Raw genomic sequence first — 15,027 nt, 5'->3', positions numbered from 1 at the left:
TGGTAGAAAATAAGAATATCTGTGTGCATGGTTGTAGTTTGTGGGGCCCATAAGACTTTCCCTTGTAAGCCTAACTAGATGATCTCGGCTCACACAGCCCTGTTTATCCCTAATTTGAAAGCTTAGTGTCTCTAACTCTTGTCTCTCACACTCTGCATCTTCTTCCTTAGACCACCCGGCTACCCCAATATGAATCAAGGGGGCATAATGGGAACTGGACCTCCCTATGGACAGGGGATTAATAGTATGGCTGGCATGATCAACCCTCAGGGACCCCCATATCCCATGGGTGGAACCATGGCCAACAATTCAGCAGGTAAGTCATAGGCATCACCCCAGGGATTTCTTCCAGAACGGTCTTTATGTCACAAACCCATCGGACTTTTCTCTTCTTTTGTAGGAATGGCAGCCAGTCCAGAGATGATGGGTCTTGGGGATGTCAAGTTAACTCCAGCCTCCAAAATGAACAACAAGGCAGATGGGACACCCAAGACGGAATCTAAATCCAAGGTAATGGCTTATATCTTGACTCCTCAACTTTCTGTCCCATCCTTTCAGTGATAGGAAGGAAAAAGAAGAAAGGGTGATTAGACTCCAGCCTTTTATATGACACCGACTAGATAATCTTGGCAAAGGGTGTTGTTACCTCTTCTTAACCATGAAGAGTCCCAGGATAATCGTTCATTGAATTAGGTATGAGTTAGCCCAAGGGGTCCTAATGTAAATAACATAGTGTTCTCATGTCTGTCTGATACGGAGGAAATGCCAGACTGGCAGAGTAGAATTCTCTACGCTGTACTCTCTGAAACTGTGACCCCTGTCCTTATGCACTGATAGATGACGTATGTCATGGGTGACTGGTTGTTGTCTTCCTGGACCTTCCTGGACTCAGAACAGCAGGAATGGTTGGTACCCTATGTTCCATAAAGGGGGAGAAGAGGCAGGTGGGCTTTGGGTCCTTGACCTCTCTCAGGTTGGTCCTGGGTCTGCTCTCTGTTGGGCTGTGTGGCATTCTGGGGACCTGCTCAGTATCTGAGTCATTTAAAATATTTCTGCCCTTCGTCATACCTCATTTTCCCTACCTTATAAAGTAGGGGAAATAACAATCCTAGCTGCCACCTCTTGTGGACGTTCACCTCTGGCTTCCAGACCCTTTTAGTCATCCTCATGTCTTGGATAGTCATCCAAAGCCATTCAAGCAGAACCCTTCCTTTCTTAAGAGGAGGAAAAGTTCCTTTTCATTTTAGTCTATCGTCTCAAGGTCATATTTTTGAGTTTTCTTGATTTCTCTGAAACGTCTGTAAAAGTGTGTCCAGGCTCCTGGGTAGTGGTGTGGGTGTATTAGTGACATTGATGTCAGGTGGACAAGGGTTTGACTCTCAGTCCTGCTACTGAAACACTAGGAGATCTTAGGCATGGCCTCCTTGGTGCCTGCTGCCTTACCTTTTAAGAGAAGGATAATTGTAATACCTGTTGCATAAAGGCCTCTGGCACAGCACTCAATACCTAATGTATAGGCAGGGTTAGCTTGCTTTCTTTACAGGAAGGTCTAGCTCCCTTTTGGTTTTTGTGAAGGCAGGGCAGATGTTAGTGACCACCCCAGAGTGAGAAGCTTTACTACTGCCCTAATCAAGGGGCTTCTGAGACCCCTAGCATAGGCTTTGAATCTGACCAGTTCCTATGAATCTTGACCTGCCCCTTCCAGAAATCCAGTTCTTCTACTACAACCAATGAGAAGATCACCAAGTTGTATGAGCTGGGTGGTGAGCCTGAGAGGAAGATGTGGGTGGACCGTTATCTGGCCTTCACGGAGGAGAAGGCCATGGGCATGACAAATCTGCCTGCTGTGGGTAGGAAACCTCTGGACCTGTACCGCCTCTATGTGTCTGTGAAGGAAATTGGTGGATTGACTCAGGTGAGTGCCTGGCACTTGGCTCCCCCTGTGGTTTCAACAAGCCTTTCTGTAGGTACTCAGTGGCCTCACTGGTGCCATGCCTCCCACAGGCACATCACCCTCCCCTGCTCTCTGAGTCACATACTGACAGGCCAGGGAGCCCAGGCCTTCCAGAAGACAAGGCCACGGGAGGAGGCTGAGATCTCCATGGGTAGCGTGAAGTATTAGCATTAATTTACATGTGCCCAGAGTCCCCCTGAGTTGCAAAACAGGGCAAGTCTATGAGCATTCTGATTCCATGGCAGGCAGTTTGGAGTATGAGACAAGGGCAAGATTCAGAGAGGGTTCTGGTTTTGAATTCTTTCTTAGCCACTTACAACCTAAGTGACCTTAATCAAGAGGTGTAACCACTCTGAGCCTTCGTTTTTCTTATTTGTAATGTAGGGACAGTGTGTATCCTGCTAGACTGTTGAAAGCTAGGGATAATCAAACAAAACTTGGAGCAAGATTTCTGCCACATAAATTCGTCTCCAGGATGGTACAAGGGAAGCCAGAATAGTTGCTGATCCTTTCATTCTAGAAAGCTTCCCAGTGGAGATGGGACTTCAGGAGCTATTAAGTAGAAATAGTTTATGAAGGAAGAAGTAGGTGGGAAATTGTGTTTAGTTACTCTGTATGCGAGACTTAAATGAATGGATTAATCTCCACTGGAAACCCAAACTGAACACCACCCTGAGCCTTGCGCCTGCCCTGATAGCTTAAATCTTTATTTTATACTCAGCCCAGGAGTCAAACAGGTGAGGCAATCGTGGCAGACAGTCCATCATGCCTTGCAAACTTTCTTCCTATGTATGTTCTGTAGTCATCATACCAGGAGCTTGCTATTGGATCTGAATGTGCAGCTGAGCTCAGGGGGATGCATAGTGGGAAGGGGTGGACTCCAAATCTTCTAAATCAGAAGAGGAAAACAGCTGTCACCAGCAGAAGAGAAAATGATTGGAATGAAGCCAACCAACAGTCAGTTATGAATTCCTTCTCCCTCAGGCTTTATTCCCCTCCCTCACAAAAGGAAAACAAAATAAAACAAGACACGTGCACACTGCCACATAACCAGCGTGGGAAGCAGAGCCCAGCAGGCTTCTGCGGTGACCTGGGTTCACTGCTGCCATTCTCCCTGGTGTTGAGTTCTCATAGTCAGGGCACTCCTACCTGTAGAGAAAAGGGGCATTGGGTTAGGTTTGGCATACTTTTTAATTGCATGGGCTTCTGGATTCACCGGGCCTAAAATGAGGTATAGGGAGAATCCCAAAGCCCAGGGGTCTGTCTTCCAGTTTCCAAAAGCTTGCCAGCCTTTTAGATGCTGTGATGTGATTGAACTCTAAAGACAGTTCAGAGAAGATAGAGTGCTGTTATGAGTTAGTTTGTGAAGGCTCCAAGAAGGCAAAAGATGAGTCCTGAGCTCTCTGAAGGATTAACAGGGTCTGGGTCAAGTGAGGAGCTGTTCCAGTTGACTGGCCCTGATGGCATGAAGATGGGAAAGGGTCTGGAATATACCCTACCAATGCCACCTCCAGCCTTCCAAGTCTCAGCTCAGACATTGCCTGCTCTAGGAAGTGTTCCTGGTCATTTCCCCTCCATCTAAACTATTCCTTTCTTTGCTTCCTTATCACTCTTGTCTCTGGTGTCACAGGTACCAGATCAGCAGGTGTCAAAACATTTTGAATTCCCTGTGGATTGGGACTGGAAAGTTGGTGTTTGTAGCCCTTGAGAGACAGGCTTATCACGTGGTGGACGAATAAACATAAGAATACCTCAAGGGGAATTCCCTGGTGGTCCAGTGGTTAGACGCTGCCACTGCAGGGACACGGGATCATGCCCTGGTCGGGGAGCTAAGATCCTGCATGTTGTGCAGCGCAGTCAAAAAACAATTACGTGAAGAAGGAATCCTGCCTGGCTAAAGCAGACAGACTAATTGTAGGGATGGGAGACAGTGTATTCTGAAGCTGAGGAAAGGAAGCAGAGCTCTAGACTGATCCCTGGGAAGGTAAAAATGAAGTCATGGGGCCTGAAGCATCTCCTGGGTAGTCAGGACAGTGACTGCTGAGGGCGAGGGGCTTGCAGTCATACGTCACTGAGATGCGGGAGCAGGGACACAGAATGTCAAATTTGTAAGAAGCCCCACACTGAGAAGAAAAAAAAAATCAGATATGAAAACCCCCAGTTTGACAAAGTAAGTCAGGCAGGGTGGTTGTTGATATTGCCACACATCTCCATTTTATAAAATGTTAGTTTTTATCAGCGCATGTAAAATATGATTTGGATCTGATGGTGCTTTGCACATCGTTTTTCAACAGTACACTTGTGTAACGCAAAGCACATACCTTCTGAATTCTGATCTCTCTGACTAATAGTGATGTAAAATTCGCCCTATTTTGAATAAGCGCTGTCTGACAGTTGCAGTGATCTGTGGATAAAACCTGCTGAGGGTAGAGGGAAGCCATGGATTTAATGTTGGCTGTGTACTATCCACCAAGCAAGGATAACTTCTGTGGTTAACTGAGAATTGTGGTTTCACAAGATGAGTACCTGGTCGGTTGCCTGATGGGGTTCGGGGTATGTGGGCAGGAAGGCCAGATGGAAGATGCACCCCGACTCTTCTGGTTGGTTGTACAGGTCAACAAGAACAAGAAGTGGCGGGAACTTGCGACCAACCTCAATGTCGGCACCTCAAGCAGTGCTGCCAGCTCCTTGAAAAAGCAGTACATCCAGTGTCTCTATGCCTTTGAGTGCAAGATCGAACGGGGAGAAGACCCTCCCCCAGACATCTTTGCAGCTGCTGATTCCAAGAAGTCCCAGCCCAAGATCCAGCCTCCCTCGCCTGGTAAGGATGGGGTGAGCAGCCTCACCAAGGCTCACCCTGCAGGGGTAGCAGTCCAGGGCCTAGGCTCCTCATTCACCAGTGGCTGCCACCAGGGATGTGTACTCTGTCCTGTCCTACCACTGAGCATAACAGGTTGGCAGACTGAAGAGCGGGCGGTGGCGACTCCCTTGGGAGGTAGTTTGCAGCAACCCTTAAGTTTAAATTTTCATTGTGCACCTGGCGCCTTGCCAAATGTTTGTAAACTAGTGAGTGGGAGGGACACTGAACAAGTCGGGAAATCTGACAAATAGCAGTGAGGCAGGCCATCTGGGAGCCTTGGCCCACTGATGTCAGCGCCTTAAGAATGCTGCTCAGACTAGAGCCCTGAATTCCCCAGGGAGCTGAGATGGCAGTGAATGGGAAGGAGGGCGTGGGGCGGGAATATGAATGGAGTACTCCGCAGGGAGCGCCTCTGCCCACCCTCCTTTCTGAGAGGAGGATGGGGCCTGGACAGGCATGTCGAGGGAGGAAGGCCAGGGCTCCTAGAAGGTGGGTGTGAACACATGTGCCCTGGGGTTGACCTCCGAGGGTGTAAGCAGTGCCTGAGATGACTCATCAGCTGGGGAGGCCAAAGCCGCGGGGTATCTGCTGCTGAGAATGGTAACTAATGGAAGCGTTAATTACTGGTACTGTGCTCATCGGCTTCGGGGAACATTCGAACTGCTGGTGACACTGGGTTAGATGCTTGAGAATAGGAGTTCCTAGGTTCCTACAGTGCTCTGCAGGTTTGGGGTAAGAGGGGACCTCACCACCCAGCTTTCCAGGGCCCCTTACTGGGAGCTTGTGTACCAGCATTACAAGGTATAATAGGTTAGACAGGGTCCTTGGGGAAGTAAAGAAAAAGAGTTGGGAATCTTGACAGAGACTCACGTCATCACCAGCATGCTAATGGTCTCCAAACGTGAACAGCAGCGAGAAGCGATGGAGCCCTCAAATTCCCTTCTTTATTACTGGCCTTGCAGATCTGCTGAGAAGGGTGATTTAGGTTTTAAAGAACCCTAGTTCTAGCCTTTTTAGTGTTCCTCTTCAAAGAGATCCTAGGGCATGTGTGTGTTTCTGTGAGAGTTTTCCTGCTCATCCTGTATCACTGTCCACAGCGGGATCAGGGTCAATGCAGGGGCCACAGACACCTCAGTCAACCAGCAGCTCCATGGCAGAAGGAGGAGACCTGAAGCCACCGACTCCAGCATCCACGCCGCACAGCCAGATCCCCCCCTTGCCAGGCATGAGGTAAGGCCAGGAGCAGGGTCAGGCTGTGTAACCCAGGGTATGTCCCTGCTCTGTCCAACCAGTGACTCCCATGTGCCTTGTGTTATTGGAGGAATTGCTTTATTTAGGGTCTAATTGGCTCCCTTCACTCTTGAGTAGGAGCAATTCAGTTGGGATCCAGGATGCCTTTCCTGATGGAAGTGACCCCACATTCCAGAAGCGGAATTCCATGACTCCAAACCCTGGGTACCAGCCCAGTATGAATACCTCCGACATGATGGGGCGCGTGTCCTATGAGCCAAATAAGGATCCTTACGGCAGCATGAGGAAAGGTGACTGACTGCTGTTGGCCTTCTGTCGTTGAGGGCAGGGCCAGAGTATGGGGGCGTTGGAGTGGCTTAAGGTTCTTGTTGCTCGTCACGCCATCCCCTTCATCCTCCTTTCTTGTCGTCTTCTCCCTGGGTCACGCATCATCCTTTACAAGTACGTGTTCTTTGCTAGTTGGGGCCTTTCTAGATCTCTGTTTCAAACCGGTCAGGAAAACGGAACAAACCTGAGCTCTGAAGAGGGTCTGGGTTTTGGGGGCAGGCGAGGCAGAGGTTACTCGGCCCGCTGACCCACCAGTTTACTCACTGCCTTCCCTTTTGCTCTCAGCTCCGGGGAGCGATCCCTTCATGTCCTCAGGTCAGGGCCCCAATGGCGGGATGGGGGACCCCTACAGTCGAGCTGCCGGCCCTGGGCTGGGAAATGTGGCAATGGGACCGCGACAGCACTATCCCTATGGAGGTCCTTATGACAGAGTGAGGTAAGCATGTCCCCCTACCCCCACCCCGTCCCACCCCAACACCCCACAGCTATCATGGACTCAACCTGCTCTTCCGATTTTGTTTAGGACGGAGCCTGGCATAGGACCCGAGGGAAACATGGGCACTGGGGCCCCACAGCCGAATCTCATGCCTTCCAACCCAGACTCGGGGATGTATTCTCCCAGCCGTTACCCGCCACAGCAGCAGCAGCAGCAGCAACGGTGAGTAAAGCCTGGTCGCCGTGCTGCTGTGACTCAGGCTTCCCCACTCCCACCCTGACCGTCCGCTTCTCTCCTGCCCGCAGACATGATTCCTATGGCAATCAGTTCTCCGCTCAAGGCACCCCTTCCGGCAGCCCCTTCCCCAGCCAGCAGACCACAATGTATCAGCAGCAGCAGCAGGTGAGGAGGGCAGTGGATGGGCTGGCCTACAGGTTCCCCCCAAGAGCCTTGTCAGCAGGCTGAGTTGAGAAGTCCCTTTAGATTCCTTGGCGTTCTTCTCCCACCCTGACAGCCAGTTTTGTGTGAAGAGCCAAGCTTTCAGTCTCTTCTTCCCTGTTTGGGGTCCAGGCCCATCTCCAGTGCTCCATGAGGGTTAGGGTATTTTGTATTTTGATTTTTGAACCTTTCTACATTTTTCTGCTTAGAGCAAGGGAGAGCCAGAGGGAATAGAGAATGATTCTTGCTTTCAGAAGGAGCTTCAAAAGATAACTCGTAAAGGTGACTCCTTTGTTCCCGTGGAGTCTGTGTCCCCTCTCCTAGAGGGGCAGAAGTAAGCCCAGCACGTGTCTGGTGTTGCATCTTGGCAGCTGTGGTCTTGCGTCCCCGGATGCAGAGTGTTAACTTTCTCTCTGCTTCTGTCCCCGTCTTAGAATTACAAGCGGCCGATGGATGGCACCTACGGCCCTCCTGCCAAGCGGCACGAAGGGGAGATGTACAGCGTGCCGTACAGTGCGGGGCAGGGGCAGCCCCAGCAGCAGCAGCTGCCCCCCGCCCAGCCCCCACCTGCCAACCAGCAGCAAGCTGCTCAGCCTCCCCCTCAGCAGGACGTGTACAACCAGTACGGCAACGCCTATCCTGCCACTGCCGCCGCTGCTACTGAGCGCCGACCAGCAGGCGGCCCCCAGAACCAGTTTCCATTCCAGTTTGGCCGGGACCGTGTCTCAGCACCCCCTGGCTCCAATGCCCAGCAGAACATGCCACCACAGATGATGGGCGGCCCCATACAGGCATCGGCTGAGGTTGCCCAGCAAGGCACCATGTGGCAGGGGCGCAATGACATGACCTACAACTACGCCAACAGGCAGAGCACGGGCTCGGCCCCGCAAGGCCCCACCTATCATGGCGTGAACCGAACAGATGAAATGCTGCACACGGATCAGAGGGCCAACCATGAAGGCCCGTGGCCTTCCCATGGCACACGCCAGCCCCCGTATGGTCCTTCTGCCCCCGTGCCCCCCATGACAAGGCCCCCTCCAGCCAACTACCAGCCCCCACCAAGCATGCAGAATCACATTCCTCAGGTATCCAGCCCCGCTCCCCTGCCCCGGCCAATGGAGAACCGCACCTCTCCGAGCAAGTCTCCATTCCTGCACTCTGGGATGAAGATGCAGAAGGCAGGGCCCCCAGTACCCGCCTCGCACATAGCGCCTGCTCCTGTGCAGCCCCCTCTGATTCGGCGGGACATCACCTTCCCACCTGGCTCTGTTGAAGCCACACAGCCTGTGTTGAAGCAGCGGAGGCGGCTCACAATGAAAGACATTGGTAAGGAGACCTCCTTGATTGGGTTGCTTAATCTGCCTCTTTACATCTGGTTCAGTGTTCTCTCTCCATCCTGATGTTCTGGATGAGTTAAAATCTGGTCCAGTGTTGACTAAAATAGAGCCAAAGAACTTTGAGTAAGGAAGAAATCAGCCGATGTCAGGCTTTACTAAAGGAATTGCCACGCAGTGATGTCCTAAGCGAGCCTAGAAGCCATGAGGGGCAGATGGGAAGTGCCTCTCACCATGTGTTCTCCTCAGAGTAGCCTGACTAATGAGCCAGCTCTGGGGTGGGGGGCCTCCTGCCAACCTGGGCGTGGTGGATGGACGACGTGGAGGTTTATTTCAGGAACCCCGGAGGCATGGCGGGTAATGATGTCCCTCAAGTCTGGGCTGCTGGCAGAGAGCACGTGGGCATTAGACACCATTAACATCCTGCTGTACGATGACAACAGCATCATGACTTTCAACCTCAGTCAGGTGAGTCTAGGTGCTGGGGGAACACCGGGAGGGCCTGGGATCTTCTTAAAGTAGATGGTGCTAAGTGACCAGGGAATTCTACCCTCCCTGGCCAGCATGGTCTCCTTTATTTCACTTGTTGTCTTGATACCTTCTATGCCAATACTTTGCCCCTTGTCATAGGCCTGATAATTTGTGTTAGTTGATCAGGACTGACTTTAAAGGGAATTTGGGAGAAACTTCTTGGTATTGGTAAGAAGGGCAGATTCTGCTGATGCCAATGAGGACACCATATTTTCTAGACCGAAAAGAACCCGGGGTCTCTATCCATGAACCTGTGGTCTCTGTCCCTGAGCAGAGCAGTTTCTTTATTTTCCCTTTCTTTCTTCACCCTTGCTGAATAGATGAAGTCTTTATTGACAACCATTTTTCCTAAGATGTAGAATGGAAAGTGTGAAGAAGTGTACATTGTGGGGCAGTGGGGGAGGTTAACACAGAGGTGGCTTTCCAAATTCCAAAACTTCTCTGCAGAGACATGTAGCTGGGAGTTTTCTCAGCTAGGAAGAGGTTCTTCTGCACCACCCTACTCTGTCTTTTGATCATCCTCAGTACCTCCTAGCTCATCTGTCAAGGAACTGACTAGCGGGGCAATGCTATTAATAGTTCCATTTACTGTGCCCTCACTTCGTGCTAGGTCCTTTGTGTTTTCTTTTGTGTCGTCCTCACTGTAGCCATCTGAGCAGATGTGGCCGCTTAGAGATGAGTAAATAGGCTGAGAGTCTTATTTTTGCCCAGGTTCACACAGCTGTTAGCAGTCTTTCTGAATCCAAAGCCTGCTTCCCATGAGAAAGAAAGGAACAAATATTGATTGAGCAATTTCCATAAGCCAGGCACTTGACATATTCCGTTTAAACCTCAGAACAACGCTATGAAATTTAGGAATTTGCCTCATTTTCAGTGGAAAGATAGGAAAGCTGCAGCTCAGAATTTTCAGTTACACAGATAGTTCCTGGACAAGCCAGAATTCAAACCTGGATCCTTTTTTAAGTCTAAAGCCCTGTTTTTTCCTTTCAGTTATACTCTTCAGCCAGAGATTAATCTTACTGGATTAATGTTTTCTGCTAGGGGTAGGAAATAGCCTGCACAGGATCTAAGCTGGAAAGTTGTACCAGCTTGGAGCAGTGTTCAGAGAGCACAAGCCTCATCCCATTTACTGTGTTAGGTGATGCATAGAGGCCCAGCCTCCTGGGAAGTTGGGGAGGTTGGGGAAGAGTAGACGAACATCTCTCCAGCCTGCCTTGTATTGGAAGGCATCATCCCAGCATGCCTAGCCTTGGGCTCCATTGGCACTGGAATGTAGAGTGTCCTCCTAGAGGGACAATGGCAGTGACCCAATAGGTAGGAAACTGGGCCTGGTGAAGAAAAGCAGAAGTTGGTTGAGAAAGGTGAGGTGGAGAGGTGGGTGGCCCTGGTAGGTAAGGTACAGAGTTGCTGGTCAGCGTGTCCATCTGCAGACGCAGGCTTCTGTGAAGACTGGGCTGAAGGAAGAACTTTGTGCTGGGCAGAGGAGAATTTAATGACTTGCTTTGTGAACAGCCTTTGGGAAAGAAGAACCCTGACTCTCCCAGTGATACAGATGTGTGATCTGGAAGGGAAGAGGGGAGGTTAAATAGAAGACTTTGGCAGGCCTCTCAAGTCAAGGATTCTCTTCTTAGCCACTTTTCTCCCTTAATTTAGTTCCTGTTCTTTCTCTTTTAGCTCCCAGGGTTGCTCGAACTCCTTGTGGAATATTTTCGACGTTGCCTGATTGAGATCTTTGGCATTTTAAAGGAGTATGAGGTGGGTGACCCAGGACAGAGAACACTATTGGACCCTGGGAGATTCAGCAAAGCGTCTAGTCCAGCCCCTGTGGAAGGGGAGGAGGAGGAAGACCTTCTAGGTCCCAAACTAGAGGAGGAAGAAGAGGAGGAAGTAATTGAAAATGATGAGGAGATGGCCTTTTCGGGCAAGGACAAAGCAGCCTCAGAGAATAGTGAGGAGAAACTGATTAGTAAGTTTGACAAGCTTCCAGTAAAGATCGTGCAGAAGAATGACCCGTTTGTGGTGGACTGCTCAGATAAGCTTGGGCGCGTGCAGGAGTTTGACAGCGGCCTGCTGCACTGGCGGATTGGTGGGGGCGACACCACTGAGCATATCCAGACCCACTTTGAGAGCAAGACAGAGCTGCTGCCTTCCCAGCCTCATGTGCCCTGCCCCCCAGTCCCTCGGAAGTATGTCACAGCAGTAGAGGGCACACCAGGGACAGCAGAGCAGGAGGGCCCCCCGCCTGATGGCCCTCCAGAAAAACGGATCACGGCCACTATGGACGACATGTTGTCCACGAGGTCTAGCACACTGACCGAGGAGGGCGCTAAGAGTGTAGAGGCCACCAAGGAAAGCAGCAAGTTCCCATTCGGCATCAGCCCAGCGCAGAGCCATCGGAACATCAAGATCCTAGAGGATGAACCCCACAGTAAAGATGAGACCCCACTGTGTACCCTTCTGGACTGGCAGGATTCCCTTGCCAAACGCTGCATCTGTGTCTCCAACACCATCCGAAGCCTGTCATTTGTGCCAGGCAACGACTTTGAGATGTCCAAACACCCGGGGCTGCTGCTGATCCTGGGCAAGCTGATCCTTCTGCACCACAAGCACCCAGAACGGAAGCAGGCACCACTAACTTACGAGAAGGAGGAGGAGCAGGACCAAGGGGTGAGCTGCAACAAAGTGGAGTGGTGGTGGGACTGCTTGGAGATGCTTCGGGAAAACACCTTGGTCACGCTCGCCAACATCTCGGGGCAGCTGGACCTCTCCCCGTACCCCGAGAGCATTTGCCTGCCTGTCCTGGACGGACTCCTACACTGGGCAGTCTGCCCTTCAGCTGAGGCCCAGGACCCCTTCTCCACCCTGGGCCCCAACGCCGTCCTCTCCCCACAGAGACTGGTCTTGGAAACCCTCAGCAAACTCAGCATCCAGGACAACAATGTGGACCTGATCCTGGCCACGCCCCCCTTCAGCCGCCTGGAGAAGTTGTATAGCACCATGGTGCGCTTCCTCAGTGACCGAAAGAACCCAGTGTGCCGGGAGATGGCTGTAGTACTGCTGGCCAACCTGGCACAGGGCGACAGCCTGGCAGCCCGTGCCATCGCAGTACAGAAGGGCAGCATCGGCAACCTCCTGGGCTTCCTGGAGGACAGCCTTGCTGCCACACAGTTCCAGCAGAGCCAGGCCAGCCTGCTCCACATGCAGAACCCGCCCTTTGAGCCAACCAGTGTGGACATGATGCGACGGGCTGCCCGTGCGCTGCTGGCCCTGGCCAAGGTGGACGAGAACCACTCAGAGTTCACGCTGTATGAGTCACGGCTGTTGGACATCTCGGTATCACCGCTGATGAACTCACTGGTTTCACAAGTCATTTGTGATGTACTGTTTTTGATTGGCCAGTCATGACAGCCGTGGGACACCTCCCTCCCCGTGTGTGTGTGCGTGTGTGGAGAACTTAGAAACTGACTGTTGCCCTTTATTTATGCAAAACCACCTCAGAATCCAGTTTACCCTGTGCTGTCCAGCTTCTCCCCGGGAAAAGAAGTCTCCCCTATTTCCTCTTTCCTCCCCCTTCTCACCCCTTCTTCACCCTCACCTTTCTAGTCCCTGTCCTCACTTTACTCCCCTCAGGACCCTGCCCTATTTGAAAAGACAAAGCTCTGCCTACATAGAAGACTTTTTTTATTTTAACCAAAGTTACTGTCGTTTACAGTGAGTTTGGGGAAAAAAAATAAAATAAAAATGGCTTTCCCGGTCCTTGCATCAAGGGGATGCCACATTTCATAACTGTTTTTAATGGTTAAAAAAAAAAAAAAAAGGAAAAAAAAGTACAAAAAAAAACCCTGAAGGACAAAAAAGGTGACTGCTGAACTGTGTGTGGTTTATTGTTGTACATTCACAATCTTGCAGGAACCGAGAAGTTCGCAGTTGTGGACAGACCCTGTTCACTGGAGAGGCCTGTGCAGTAGAGTGTAGACCCTTTCATGTACTGTACTGTACACCTGATACTGTAAACATACTGTAATAATAATGTCTCACATGGAAACAAGAGAAAACGCTGGGTCAGCAGCAAGCTGTAGTTTTTAAAAATGTTTTTAGTTAAACGTTGAGGAGAAAAAAAAAAAAAGGCTTTTCCCCCAAAGTATCATGTGTGAACCTACAACACCCTGACCTCTTTCTCTCCTCCTTGATTGTATGAATAACCCTGAGATCACCTCTTAGAACTGGTTTTAACCTTTAGCTGCAGCGGCTGCGCTGCCACGTGTGTATATATATGACGTTGTACATTGCACATACCCTTGGATCCCCACAGTTTGGTCCCCCTCCCAGGTACCCCTTTATAGTATGACGAGTTAACGAGTTGGTGACCTGCACAAAGCGAGACACAGCTATTTAATCTCTTGCCAGACATCGCCCCTCTTGGTGCGATGCTGTACAGGTCTCTGTAAAAAGTCCTTGCTGTCTCAGCAGCCAATCAACTTATAGTTTATTTTTTTCTGGGTTTTTGTTTTTGTTTTTGTTTTCTTTCTAATCGAGGTGTGAAAAAGTTCTAGGTTCAGTTGAAGTTCCTGATGAAGAAACACAATTGAGATTTTTTCAGTGATAAAATCTGCATATTTGTATTTCAAACAATGTAGCTAAAACTTGATGTAAATTCCTCCTTTTTTCCTTTTTTGGCTTAATGAATATCATTTATTCAGTATGAAATCTTTATACTATATGTTCCACGTGTTAAGAATAAATGTACATTAAATCTTGGTAAGACGTTTGTGAGGCTTTTTATTTTCAAACTGTTTAAAATCTTGACCTTTTGGGGGCTTGGGGGAATTCATCTTGTTCTTGCAAATCTCCCTTGGTATGTATGCTCTCTCCCTAAATGGTGACATCCTGGCCCCTGTCATTTCTGTACCATATTCCACTTGACCTTCCACAGTGTAAGTCTGAATTTAAGAAAGCTCTGTAGCCTACTAGGCTGCTCTGTCCACAGGATTTCCCAGGCAAGAATACTGGAGTGGGTTGCCATTTCCTTTTCCAGTGGATCTTCCCGACCTGGGAAATCAAACCTGCGTCTCCTGCATTGGCAGGCGGATTCTTTACCACTGAACCACCAGAGAGACTCAAAAATCTTATTAGCCTCTTGAAATAAAGTGGGTTTAAGTAGCCAAAGAAAGTAATGATACCCCAGAAAAAGAAACCTTTTGAAAATAGTTGGCAAAGAGAGTATCTCTGTGTTTTTTCTTTAGGAATATTTCCCCAGACCAGCTCTATCCCCTGATTCCAGATTAGAACATTCACCTGTCCTCTTGACATCTCTGCTTGGAAGTTCAGTCTGAACATGCCTAAAAAGCCCTCTAGAAGCCTCTTCCTCTAGAAGCCTCAGGAAATGGCAACTCCATCGCTTGGCCAAAGACATCCTTGACTCCTTTCATGTCCACGTCCAGTCTGTTGGTACTCTTCAAAAAATAATCCTCCGTCCAGCTACCATCTCTGTAGTTCAAGTAGCCATCGTGTCTTTCTTAAACTTTTAAAATATCCTCCAAACTGGCCTCCCTGCTTCTGCTTTGCCTGGTGTTTGAACCTATTCTCAACATAGCAACCAGAATGCTCCCATTAAAATCTGAGATCAAAATCTTCCAGTGCTTCAGCCTTACTCTGAATAAAAGTCCAGATCCTTATAATGATCTACCTGGCCCTCAGTTATCTAGCTTGCTGTTACCTTTTTGGTTTCCTCTTCTCTCTTCCCCATTGCACATTCCACCATAGAGAGCTGTTTCCACCTTGAGACCTTTGCACTCACTGTTCCCTCTGTCTAGAATACTGTTTTGCCAGATAACTGCATAGCTAAAGTCCTCATCTCTTTCGGGTCTTTGCTCAAATATCATCTCAGTGAGTCTTT

At 49.8% G+C, this 15,027-nt stretch overlaps 1 protein-coding gene across 5 annotated transcripts in view; it reads left to right on the top strand.

Annotated features, from left to right (window-relative positions):
- ARID1A (AT-rich interaction domain 1A) overlaps positions 1 to 13,893 on the top strand; it is a 68,540-nt gene extending 54,647 nt beyond the window's left edge. For 2 of the 5 annotated variants that reach the window (XM_061392035.1, XM_061392074.1), the window contains exons 9-20: positions 171 to 316; positions 401 to 510; positions 1,706 to 1,915; positions 4,568 to 4,775; positions 5,912 to 6,044; positions 6,180 to 6,355; positions 6,678 to 6,828; positions 6,916 to 7,050; positions 7,134 to 7,230; positions 7,701 to 8,592; positions 8,938 to 9,068; positions 10,806 to 13,893. In XM_061392035.1, coding sequence (XP_061248019.1) covers positions 171 to 316; positions 401 to 510; positions 1,706 to 1,915; positions 4,568 to 4,775; positions 5,912 to 6,044; positions 6,180 to 6,355; positions 6,678 to 6,828; positions 6,916 to 7,050; positions 7,134 to 7,230; positions 7,701 to 8,592; positions 8,938 to 9,068; positions 10,806 to 12,536 — 4,120 coding nt within the window. In that variant the 3' untranslated portion in view covers positions 12,537 to 13,893. The remainder of the gene's footprint in view (positions 1 to 170; positions 317 to 400; positions 511 to 1,705; positions 1,916 to 4,567; positions 4,776 to 5,911; positions 6,045 to 6,179; positions 6,356 to 6,677; positions 6,829 to 6,915; positions 7,051 to 7,133; positions 7,231 to 7,700; positions 8,593 to 8,937; positions 9,069 to 10,805) is intronic. The other 3 variants (XM_061392045.1, XM_061392063.1, XM_061392054.1) reach the window with 3 other exon arrangements.
- The last annotated feature ends 1,134 nt before the right edge of the window (positions 13,894 to 15,027 follow it).

This window comes from Bos javanicus, chromosome 2, assembly GCF_032452875.1.
Source record: "Bos javanicus breed banteng chromosome 2, ARS-OSU_banteng_1.0, whole genome shotgun sequence".
NCBI classification, from domain to species: domain Eukaryota; kingdom Metazoa; phylum Chordata; class Mammalia; order Artiodactyla; family Bovidae; genus Bos; species Bos javanicus.
This window is presented reverse-complemented; position numbering and strand designations above follow the sequence as displayed.